At 41.7% G+C, this 13,229-nt stretch overlaps 1 protein-coding gene across 1 annotated transcript in view; it reads left to right on the plus strand.

Moving 5' to 3' along the window:
• The first annotated feature begins 245 nt into the window (after nt 1-245).
• The window catches only part of LOC306844139 (adenylate cyclase type 1-like), a 49,952-nt gene continuing 36,968 nt past the window's right edge, over nt 246-13,229 (plus strand). The window contains exons 1-2 of the mRNA XM_079376081.1: nt 246-1,197; nt 6,013-6,162. Coding sequence (XP_079232207.1) covers nt 313-1,197; nt 6,013-6,162 — 1,035 coding nt within the window. The 5' untranslated portion in view covers nt 246-312. The remainder of the gene's footprint in view (nt 1,198-6,012; nt 6,163-13,229) is intronic.

Below are 13,229 nucleotides of genomic sequence, written 5' to 3' on the forward strand. Positions count from 1 at the left end.
AAAAGGCCACTGATCAGTGAGCTATTTATAGGCGCACGGCGGGAAGACTGGGTTATTTCGGTTTTAGCGAGTCGAAAGGAAAACAAAGTTCCCTCGTTTCATAAACGCGGAGGCTGCCCTACTGCTCGCCATTTTCCCATTTAAGACGAGCCCTGTCAGAGCTGCGCTGCTGTCTTGTCTTATCTTTTTTGAGGACTGGGAGACGTGCCTGGGTTCTCAATCTCGCGCTGACATTGCGCATGCGTGATCCGGCCGCGGCGCCGAGATGCAGCTGTAGGATGCGGAGAGGGGAGTCCCGACTCAGCGCGGTCGATGTTAACCTCTTTCTGGGGCCGAGAAAACGCAGCGGGTGGTCTGTTCCTTGGAGACCGCCTTGAGGAGGGAGGAGAGAGAGCGAGGGAGAGAAAAGAGGAGGCGCTCGTTACAACCTGTGGATGGTGGCGGCGCGTGCTGCGGATTAGAGACAGTCTCGAGCTGGGGTCAGTGCGCGCAAGCCCTTCTCGAGGCGAGACGGTTGCTACCAGGACCGCGACCACAAGTGCCAGACATGCGCTGCTTGTGAAGAAGAGCTCTGGCTGTATGAATGGCCCCGCTATGGACGAAGTTCCGTTTCCCACAGTCCGCACGCGGCGGAGGAAAAGTCGCTGCCTGGCCGGCGCGTGCGAGCGCGAGTTTGACTGCAAGGAGCTCGAGACTCTCTTCCAGAAGTACAACCTGAAGCTCGAGCAGACCGCGACGCTCAAAGCGCTGGCCATCCTCATCCTCGCTGCGTCCGCGCTGGCGCTCGTGGAGCTGCTCTCCGCCGGTTCGCGCTTCACCGTGTCCAAGGGCTCGCACCCGGTCCACTGCGTCATCTTCACCTCACTCTTCATCGTCACCAACGTCAAATATCTGCAGGTCACGCAGCTGCAGCAGATCGCGCGGCTCGCGCTGCTCTTCAGCTTCACGTTCGCGTTGCTCTGTTGTCCGTTTCCTCTCGTGCTGGGTCACGGGACGCAGGGCGCGCAGGGGCCTGACGCACCGAGCGCAACACCTGAGCAAGGTGTCTGGCAGCTGATGCTGGTTACGTTCGTTGCCTACTCTCTGCTACCGGTCAGGACGCTCTTCGCGGTTTTGTTCGGGATCCTTGTGGCTGCGTCGCATTTCATCGTGACGGCGACATCGGTAACAGCGCGTAGACCTCACGTGTGGACACCGGTAAGTTGTGTGATTGCACGTTCCATCCCTAAAAAAAAAATCGCATTTATTGCTTTTGGCGTGTCATATGCACTAGCGATTAGCGCGCTTGGTAGAGCATGAGGGCTGTGGGCGCACGCACAGGTGTCATGAAGAGCGCGCGAAGGCCAGTCTGACTTCAGCACCATTATTAAGAATATCACAACTGAAATTATTTGGATGTTTCAATAGCTTGCACAGCCTCTGTGCCAAAATTAGCGTAATAATACTATACTAAAAACTGAAATTACTAAAACTAAAAATGTGTTTTATCGTCAGCTTTAGTAGTCAGAATTTTACTGCGAGATTACATGCTATTTTATTTTATGTCCTGAGACAACAAATGACTCTAATACTAGTGGAATAACCTTTGAATTATTTATTTATTTATTAATTACATGCTTAGCCAGTTGGATATTTATGAAAATGTGTACAAAAAATATAAATAGAGCTTCAGTGATACAGCTGTAAATTGTTTTCATTTAAAGTTTCCCTCTAACTGGGACTATATTCCTTTTCCCCTTAATTATATTTCTTCCAGCCAGCGTAATATACAATCAAGCAGAATCACATGAGCAAGAGTGCTGTTGTGCTAAATGTCAGCACAGCTTTGGCCATAAACACAAGGCTGTAGGTCTGATATCCAGTACTATAGCACAGCTGTTTTAAACAGTTCAGTATGTTTCAGACAAAAATAGGTCAGGAACAGCATGCATGAGTGTAGCTACAGAGATTTACCTTTACCACAAAATTGTTAACAATCCATTGTAAACATTAAACATTTAATGATCTGTTTGGGGTTTAATTGCATGCAGACCTTTCAGACAGACCTGAAAAACCTCTTCTTTTTAGTTTCAATTTAGGTAATTTTCATAGCTCAACAAATACACCACATTTAAGCATCAGGCTGATACATAAAAAGAAGTTTCACAAAAGAAAAAGAAAAGAAAATTCTGTCATCATTTATCCATATGTCATTCCAGAACACTGACTTTTTTTCTTCTATGGAAGATAAAGTAAAGTTTGGGAAATGTCCGTACTTTGTCAGTGGTAACCAAAACGATTTGATTATCTACATTCTTCAAAATACTTTATCTTCTTTTGTGTTCCACAGAACAAATAAAGTGATACAAGTTTGGAATAAAATGAGAGAGTAAATAAAGACAGAACCTCAATTTTTGACATTCTTCAGCCAGCTGTTTATGTTTGCTATGTATTTTTGCTGAGGTCAAACTGATTCAAAACAGAAACAACATTACTGAAATAGATACCAGTCACAGAGGCATAAGCCTCCATTAACAGAAGCGAGATAGGATTAGGTTAGCGACATATAATTAAAGAAATTGACATGAAAATAAGAGGCTAATTTCAATATCACTACTGTTATTGTTATACATCAGTGGTGTCTCTGAGACATTAAACAGCGTAAATCTAAACAGAACAAGAAAGATCAAATGAAAAGAGTGAGGCTGTTAACAGAGCAAGATATTAATTTTGATATTCATATGGAGAGTGACCTTTCATTTAATCTGGCAGACTGACAAAATGACACATTTCTGTTCAGCTTGTAACCTCTACAGCTCTGATTTACTGAACGCCGTGACAGTTTCACATGTCTCGCTACATCCTCGCTGGATGCTAAATGATGTTTGTGACAAATGCTCACACAGGAATTGCAGCTTCCGTCATCAAAAACCAAACCTGCGAGAACAGGGACTAGATTTGGTGACCTACTAAGCCTTGATTTCATCAAAAAGACCAGTAGAGTGCCTAAAATCCAATCAAAACGCTCCAAAGACCTCAAGCAAAGAGGATCGACATAAACTCATTAAAAGCACCTGATCTAAAAATATCAGCATGCCACTTCACATTAAAACAGCAGCATGGCACAGCACACAGCATATACAGTATTTCATTATTGCTCTCCAAACTTCAAGAGCACTTCACATCTAGACACAACTGTCACCATTCACATGCTGAGTTAATGAGGTTTTTTTCACAGCCTCTCACTGAGACTGTCACATTGTAACCTTGATGCACATCACGCATTATATACAGGATGGTCAGCAGTCTATAAGCCAATAACATGACTTTAAATCCTTGATCAATGACAATCAATCAATAGCTAAAACCAATGATCAAACTGGCCACTATGGAAGATTGTTTCCACCACTGAATAAAAAATAAATAAATAAAAAAGGTAATTGTGTGACTTTTTAGCTTCATTTTTGTGCAATTCTGAGGAGAATTGTGAGATATAAACTTAGAATTGTGAGATATAAATGCCGAGTTGTGAGGTATAAACACAGAATTGTGAGATATAAATTCAGAATCGCAAAGATATAAACAAAATTGTCAGATATGAACTTAGAATTGCAAAACAGAATTGTGAAATATAAACTTAGAATTGCAAGATATAAATGCAGAATTGTGAGATATAAACTCAGAATTGCAAGATATAAATGCAGAATTGTGAGATATAAACTCAGAATTGTACGATATAAATGCAGAATTGTGAGATATAAACTCAGAATTGCAAGATATAAATGCATAACTGTGAGATATAAACTCAGAATTGGAAGATATAAACAAAATTGTGAGCTATAAACCTAGAACTGCATGATATAAATGCAGAATTGTGATATAAATTCACAATTGCAAGATATAAATGCAGAACTGTGAGATATAAACTCAGAATTGCAAGACATAAACAAAATTGTGAGATATAAACCTAGAATTGCCAGATATAAATGCAGAACTGTGAGATATAAACTCAGAATTGCCAGATATACATGCAGAACTGTGATATAAACTCATAATTGCCAGATATACATGCAGAACTGTGATATAAACTCATAATTGCGAGATATAGTCTCAGAACTGTAAGATATAAACACACAATTCTGAGAATAGAAGTCTGAATTGTGAGATATAAATGTGTACTTACGAAAAAAGTCAGAATTGCGAGATAAAAAGTCACCAATACCTTTTTTTTTTTTTATTCTGTAGCAGAAACAACAAAAAACTGAATTGCAAGATGTAGTCAGAATTCTGAGAAAAAAATGTGAGAAAGTTGGAATTCTGTGTTTATATTTCGAAATTCAGACTTCTAAAACTTGCAATTATTATAGAAGTCAAAATTGCAACTTTTATATCTCTGAATTCCCTTTTCTAAGAAATGCTGGGAAAAAAGTCTGAATTGTGAGATAAACTCAGAATTGCAAGACATAATTGCAGAATTGCGGGGTATAAACTCAGAAATGCATTTTAAGATATAAATGCGCAATTGTCAGGATTGTGAGAAAATATTTGCAATTGCCTTTTTTAAAACAACAACAACAACACTTGAGGGTATGTTTACACTAGTGTGTTTTCTTTTTAAAACACATAACTTTTGCTAAGGTTACACCTGTCGTTTACCCTCGAAAACTGAGACTTTTCAAAATGCTGCAGACCCTGTTTTAGTTTGAAAACTCGGGTTGCGTTTCCATGTAAACAGACTAAAACAGAGAATTTTGAAACCGATGGCCCACATTTGCTTTGCATATCCTGACGACAATGTAAACAATAACACCATGCTCATTGATTTACTGGCACGAATGGTCATGTGATCTGTGTTTTCGGTTGTGTAGTGTGGACGGAGATCGTTTCTGAAAAGCAGTGAAGACGCCAGTGTAGCCGAGGATCATTTTCATTTTAAAAACAAAAACACACTAGTGGAAATGGCCTCTGTTGCGAAATGTAAGATCAGAATTCTGAGGGAAAAAAGAAAGGAAGTTTAAATTCTGAGTTTATATTTATCATATTTCATCTCATATTTATTTTTTTCACAGAATTGCGTGGCAGAAACACGCTTCCATATGCCACATTGGGGAAGTCGTGGCCCAATGGTTAGAGAGTCGGACTCGTAATCCAAAGGTTGCGGGTTCGAGTCTCGGGCCGGCAGGGATTGTAGGTGGAGGGAGTGAATGTCCAGCGCTCTCTCCACCCTCAATACCACGACTGAGGTGCCCTTGAGCAAGGCACCGAACCCCCAACTGCTCCCCGGGCGCCGCAGCATAAATGGCTGCCCACTGTTCCGGGTGTGTGTACACGGTGTGTGTGTGTTCACTGTTTTGTGTGTGTGCACGTTGGATGGGTTAAATGCAGAGCACAAATTCCGAGTATGGGTCACCATACTTGGCAGTATGTCACTTCACATTGCTTATTAGCCTTGTTAGCTAACTTGTAAACCTCATAACCTTGCTAATGATTTGTAATAATGTCATATTAATTTAGCAAATGGCCTTCACTTTCATTTACAAAGGGCCTGTTAAAAGAATGCATAGACCAATTGAACGGATTCTGGGTAATCTAATTTTCTGTTGCTCTATGAATGAACAATACAAAGCCCTTAGAGGTGCCCGTTTAAAGTGACGTGACTCAAAAGCCAGGGAATTGCTGATTCTTCCGGTCACAGAAGCTAATCCATAGAGATTCTCAGACTATCTAGCATGGGGGGGTTTGTGTCCGTCTCCGCGCTCGAGTTTATCATCTCAGGTTGGATTGAAAAAAAATGAACCCCCTTCCCCCATTCTCAGCATCTGTTTCCATCTCTCCTTCAAGCTAGTTTCACTCTTTGGCCCCGTTTTTCACTCTCGTTCACACACACACGCGCACACTTACCAGTACGCCATTCATTGAAAGTTCGCAATCAGTCGCCAAATGTTGTTTAAATGTCAGAATCCTTCAGCATGGTCTGGTAAACAGAGATGGTCACACAAACCCTGTTATTTTTCTCTCTCTCTGTGTTCGTAGCTGGTAGCAAATGCAGTGTTGCTGGTCGGCGTGAATCTGTCGGGTGTGTTTGTGCGAGTCCTTACTGAGCGTGCCCAGAGGAAAGCCTTCCTACAGGCCAGAAACTGCATCCAACAGCGCCTGCAACTAGAGGACGAGAATGAGAAACAGGTCAGACTTTCACAACACATGCGCTGGCTTACACACAAACCAACAGCTTCATGTTTTCAAAGAAATGATCAGCTGCTTCATTTTCTCCCACAAGTTAAAGTTGCAGTTTTGGCAGGTAATTTACCGTGCAAGATTGCTTTCATTACCCCCCTCCAACCCGACTACCTTAAAGGTCAAGCTTTCTCTGCAAACACGTACAACCACACGCACACACAGATGCATGTATGCTAAGACACACAAAACAGTTGTGAGATCGGGTCTAAGGTCAGGTGCTTGACTTAGTTGGTATTCAGGCTGTATGCAACTTTAATGCCATTACAGCCCACAAAAGCACCTCAGAACAGGCTCTCGTTGCTGCTGAGTGTGAGTAATGGCTTAGCATTTTAATTCGGCGTACTAGCTGCAAATGTAAACTTCAACATGTCAACATGAAATCATTATAGATCATTTTTAGTTTCTTAATGTATGCTTTATTGTGTATAATTTAACAGTACTTTTTTGCAAGAGAAAAATACAGCTTGACTCAAAGTTGAATTGGGAATTTAAATTGGAACTGGAATTCAATGAACTGCAACTAAACAGGTAATAGCTTTCTGTAAATCAAGTGTTCTTTTGTCTGGTCTATAAGACCTACAGTACATCGCAAAATTTGTGGTCAGTAATTTTTTTAAAAATAAATAAATGTTTTTGAGCTTTCTATACCACAAAAATATTGAGAAGCACAACTGTTTTCATTGTTGATAAATGTTTCTTGAGCAGTAATTCAGCATATTATAATGATTTCTGAAGGATCATATGACACTGCCGTACATAAAAGAAAAACATGCATTTTGAAATACTGTTGTTACATGTCTGTGGTTTTCTGTCTCTGTGTTTCCCCTGTGACCTAGTTTATTAGTCATTCAGTTCACCTGTTGTCTGTTAATCATCTCATTAGTTCAATTTGTTTGGTTCATGATTATAAGCCCTCAATTCTCCCTTAGTCTTGGTCCGTTCTCGTCTATGTTAAGGTGGTTTACTTGCCTTGTCTCCTGGATTTTGTAATTAAAATACTTTGTTGATCTCCTTCGTCACCGTGCATATTGTAATGCTCTGACCCGGATAACTCTTAAAATCCATGAAATGAAAGAGATGGAAAACGAAAAGTTGTTTAATGGTTGGTACTCGACAACGCGCTCCTCTCATACATGAGACATTAACTCTTTCACTCTTTCAACTCTTTCTTGGCCTTACTAACAAAAGTAAAGACAAAATAATAACAAGAAGGCAGAGCGGATTTATCATCCATGGTGGTTCTGATTTCACAGTCACGTAGTCTTTCTACGTCATCACCATATAGTGCACGTTATAAATGAAGTGATCAGTCTCTTAAAGGGCACACCGCACAATACTGTGATGCATGCAAATACATATTTTTGGCCGTTACAGTATGTATATAGCTGATAAAATGTAAAAACTGTAACTTGAATGCAATGTAAGTCGCTTTGGATAAAAGCGTCTGCTAAATGCATTAATGTAAATGTATATCACCAACACATGACAGAAGAACAGACCCACTACAGTTTTTTTTTTTTTTTTTTTCTGCGTTTTTGTTTCCTTTTTTCCCCACTCCTCTGTCACCATGGACAATCCTAATGTTGCCCTGCTATGCCTGTAGCAGAGGGACTGCTCCCTAGAGACTCACACCAGGGATTTTTTGGAGTTGGCCTAACGCACTATCCAGCGGTCTAAGGCACACCTCCTCGGGAGCGGTCCTCGGGACAATTTCACCACGTGTGGATTGGGTGCTTGAGAATAATGGACTATACATCGTCTGCCCCGCTGATGAGGACATCTCCAGCCCCACTTCCAAACCAGTGACCAGCCAGCATGGTTGTCATCACGTCATCCCGTTACACGGAGGTATCGCCTGAGCCCACTGCAGACGGAGAGCCTTAGCCTGCCGTGACACGTGAGCCAACGCAAAAACCAGAGGCCTGAGTCTCAAGAATGTCCTGACCAAGTGCGTGAGCCGGCAACACCTGAGGGTTCCTGAGGGAGTTTTAGTGGAGATTGAGGGCTTTGAGGAAAGCCCCGCCCACACTTCCGCTGCTGAGGGTGAGCTGCAACTGCCACTGGACTATATAATTGAGGAATTTATGGACATCTTTGATGGTCCCGTCCAGCTCTCCTCCATCTCCTGAGTCTCCGCTGGTTCCGCCCAGCCCTGAATCTCTGCTGGTTCGACCCAGCTCCTGTTCTTCTGTGTTCCCTTTGTGTTCTCCTGTGTTCCCAGCCTCCCTCTCCCACCTCCTCTCCTAAATCCAGCCAGTTCCTCAGTTCTGTCTCCGCTGGTTCCTGACAGTCCCTCAGCTCGCCCTCAGTCAGCGCCAGCTGGGCGCTCTGATCCTCCGCCTCGGGACTTCCAGTCTCCAGCTCTGCCTAGGCGTGAGGATTCCCTGTCTTCGCCTCCAGCCTCCGAGGCCTGGACTCCACCTCGGTCCTTCGACCCATCGGCTCTGCCTTGGCTCCTAGCTCCCTTGTCTCCACCGTGGCCCATCATCCCACTGGCTGCACCGGGTTCCCTTGTGCCTCCGGCTCCGCCTTGGTCTGTTGTCAACCAGCGGTCGCCTCAGGGCTCCACTCCGCCTTCATCCTCAGTTGCTCCGGCTCTGCTGCGGTCTTCCAGATCCCCATCTCCGCCTCGGCCAGCTGAGCCTTCAGCTCAGCCTTGGCTTTCCGGATCCTCAGTGTCGCCCTGGCTCGCCATCTGTTCGGCTCCATCTGGGGCTATTCTTCGATCGGCTCCATCTCCATCAGTCGTCCCCAGGGAATCGTCTGGGCCAGGGGTTTTCAAACCTGTCATGGAGGACCCCTTGCCCTGCACATTTTGTATGTCTCCCTCATCTAACACACCTTATTCCACTCATCAGCTCATTAGTAGAGACTGCAAGCACTAAACTTGGTGTGTCTGATTAGGGAGACATACAAAATGTGCAGGGCAGGGGGTCCTCCAGGACAGGTTTGAAAACCACTGGTCTAGGCCAGAGGTATCAAACTCAGTTTCTGGAGGGCCACAGCCCTGCAGAGTTTAGTTCCAACCCTGCTCAAACACACAAACCATGTAGTTTTAAAATAAGCTTGAAGGAGCTGATTAGCTGGATCAGATGTATTTAATTAGGGTTGGAGCTAAACCTTGCAGGGCTGTGGCCCTCCAGGAATTGTTTGACACCCCTGGTCTAGGCCTTCTCCACCATGGCTCCTCCCTCCCTCGACTCCACCCTGGGGCTTCATCTTGGCTGATCTCTGGACCAACATCTGACTCCTCCTGCTCCGGGTTTCCCCTAGGCTCCTCCCACCTTCCACTCCCCCTTGGACTTCTTTGAACTATTTTTGTTTCTACCCTCCTCCTGCTCCACATCCTCCTCCAGAGCCCCCACCCTCCCTCCTCAGTTGGAATATGTTGCGGCGCAGGGATGCGCCTTCCCGGGAGGGGGTGTACTGACTGTTACATGTCTGTGGTTTTCCTGTCTCAGTGTTTCCCCTTTTACCTAGTTTTCCCCATTCTGTTTAATTAGTCATTCAGTTCACCTGTTGTCTGTTAATCATCTCATTAGTTCCCTTTGTTTGGTTCATACATATAAGCCCTCAGTTCTCCATTAGTTTTGGTCCGTTCTTGTCTGTTAAGTTGGTTTACTTGCCTTCTCCTTGATTTTCTAATTAAAATACTTTTTTGTTGATCTCCTTCGTCACCGTGCGTATGTACAGTACAATCCCCTCCATAAGTATTGGAACAGTAAAGACAAAATTTCTCTGTTGGCTGTGGAGTCAAGACATTTGCAAATATGATTAAAAGATGATTATGAGACAAAACTACAGAATGTCACATTTTATTATTAGCCGTTTGAACACATACATGTTTTACCAAATAAAAAGAACAGCACTTTTAGAGTTCATCACACTCATTGATGTGAGCATAAGTATTGGGACGGTTGAACATAAGGCAGATATAAAAGATTAAAAGCTATTATTTAGTTACAGATCCCTTGCGCACAATCACAGCAGTGAGTCTGTGACCCATAGACATCACCAGACTCTTGGTCTCATCCTTTGAAATACTTTTCCCAGCCTTTAATGCAGCCAATTCCAATTGTTGTTTGTTTTGGGGAGTTTCTGCCTTTACTCTCCTCTTCAGCTGGTGAAATTCATATTCAATCGGATTTAAATCTGGAGATTGACTTGGGCAATCTAAGACTTTCCATTTCTTTGCCCTTATAAATTCCTTGACTGAACTAGCAGGGTGTTTTGGGTCATTGTCCAATGTAATATGAAGCACTTCCCAATGAATCTGGTTGCATTTTCTTGAATATTGGTAGGCAAGATGGTTTTGTACCCTTCCAAATTCATTCCGCTACTGTTATCCTACATTAAGTCATCAGTAAAGTTGAGAGGGCCTGTTCCAGAGGCAGCCATGCATGCCCATGCCACGACACCACCTCCACCATGCTTTACAGATGAGGCTGTATGCTTGGAATCATTTGCAGTTCCCTTTTTTTCCTCCACATTTTTGCTTTCCCATCATTTAGACAAAGGTTCACCTTTGTGTCATCGGTCCATAAGCACAGTTCCAAAACTCTTCTGGTTCAAAATCTTACCAACTCCAAACATTTTAACGGTAGTAAAAAAACGAACAACTTTCAAACAAGGCTGTTACACTAATATTTAAAGTGTGTCTTGATATTTAATTATACTTTATTCAATTTTAGTGTAAATTCCAATTTGTTCTTGCTATCTCAGATAAAATTAAAATTAATATCAGTAATTGAATTAGAATTTTAAAAGCATTTTTTCAGTTCATTTCTGAATGATGCAGAACATTGTTTTACACAATCTACAGCAAACCAATTTGATTCAATTCCCACCCCACAATTTTTTTTTTTAATTTGTTCTACAGTAAAATGCAAATTAAATTAATGTCGATTTTAAAGTCAAACAAATGTTTTTTTTTTTTTCTTTGCTTTCCCCTTTTTTTGATTAATGCAGCCGTCTAAAAAAAGTTTAATTAATAAAATTGGTAAAAAAAAAACGTTTTTTGTTTTTCTGGCACCATACATTTTAGGGTAGCATAACAAACAGTTAAGCCAAAGCCTGAATGTATTAAACAACTTCCATCCCTCCATCTAGATCCACAGCAGCACCTCTACTGTATAAACCCAATCCTGAATGAAACAGGACTTTCTTTACTTAGAGCAAACTCTTTGCCATATCTGTTGGCGTATTTGTGGGATGGACATTTCTGGGGAAAAAAAATGGTACACTTATTCAAAGATTCTTTTGCAGCGGCAACCTACTGGAAAAAGCCAGATCCACCATCCCACTTTATTTCTCAGTGAGACTGCTTCATCTTTCGCTGTCATTGTGGATTATATCAATGATAAAGAATGTGAATCAAATAGCAACATTAGCATAACTTATCTCCCTCGCCGAGCTCTGGGTAGATTGCAGTGGATAATTACTGATTGATTTATAAATGAAGTGAAGAGGGGCATAAGATGGAAAGATGCAAAACATACTCATACAAACTAAAGCGAAGAGGACACTTTCCCCTTGTTCCTTAGCGACTGAAAATTGGTTATAATTGTTTGCACATGACTCATCCACCTCCTACCCAACAAACTCCCTGAATAGAAGGTAACACTACCCACTCTATACATCACACCAAGCTGTACCGCACAACTCTCTCTCTGACACACAAACTCTCACACACGTGTGTGCACTCACTGCAGAGATATGGACCGGTCTGTCATCTTTCCATTTGGACATACAGATGATCTGTCATTTATGTGCACATTCAGCAAGAATGGCATATGTATTGATTTCAAAAGTTTGAGAGTTTCTTGCAAAGATGAATTAAATAACAAGGAGGGAGAATATTTTAATCAAAAAAAAAAAAATGGATTAAATGGAAATATTAAATGGAAAAGGGGAGGCCAGAGAGACAACCTCTATAACTTTTTTTGTGATTTGAATAATTGTAAGTATTATTTATAATACTAACAATGCTAATACTATTATTACTACAACTACTTCTACTGTGATAATATATTTAAGAGATTGCAGTTGTTTTTGTAGAATTGGCCATTACAATACCTATTAAAGGGACTATTGGCGGAACTACCTACAATGGAAGGAATCTGCTGGAACATTGAAAATAATAGTCTGGCCTCCTCAAAGTCCAGACCTCAACCCCATTGAGCGAATTTGGGGCGAGTTGGAAAATAAACTGGACAGATCTATTGTACATTCAAAGGAAAGCCTTTGGCTTGAGTTCCAAGAAGGCATTGGATAACATTAGTGTTGAAGTTCTCAGGAAATATACTGATTCTATACTATATACTATATTCTATTGCCCTACACCAACCCTACACCTAAACTTAGCCCTCACAGGAGACTTTTTGCATTTTTAGATTTTCAAAAAACTTCATTCTGTGTGATCTATAAGCTTGTTTACCTGTGGGGACCTCAATTTAGGTCCCCCACCGTAAGTCCCCATGAGTCAAAAGTAACAATAAAGCTATGTACAATGTTACAAAGGATTTTTATTACAAAAATTGCTGTCATTTTGACCTTTGAACTATTAATCAAGGAATCTTAAAAGAGTGTATCTTGGTTTCCCAAAAATGTTCACAACAGTGATTTTTTTTTTTTTTTTTTGAGAAACTAATTAACATTTTAAAATGATTATATATGCAGCACATAGCTATCCAGTTCCATACAACTTTGGTCAGCAAGGAAAAACATGTAATGTATATGTAACAAACACAGTGTTCGTTGATTTTAAGTTTCAAAATCCTTAGACAATTATAGTCATGTTGCTACAAACTCTCAACCCAACTCTCAGCTCAACTTTTGAGTGCAGGCGAGTGACAAAGTGACCCGTTGGGTTTCTAACACAGGTGGCATGGCTCGCTGGGGTTTGCTCATCGAGAAGACATTTATCACCTGCTTTTAGTAACGCATGGTTTGGCAATGAACTATATGCGTTTCCACGGAAACTTACCTTTGCCATGCCAACCAACTCTAACACA

The sequence above is a fragment of the Barbus barbus genome, assembly GCF_936440315.1.
Source record: "Barbus barbus genome assembly, chromosome: 24".
NCBI lineage: Eukaryota > Metazoa > Chordata > Actinopteri > Cypriniformes > Cyprinidae > Barbus > Barbus barbus.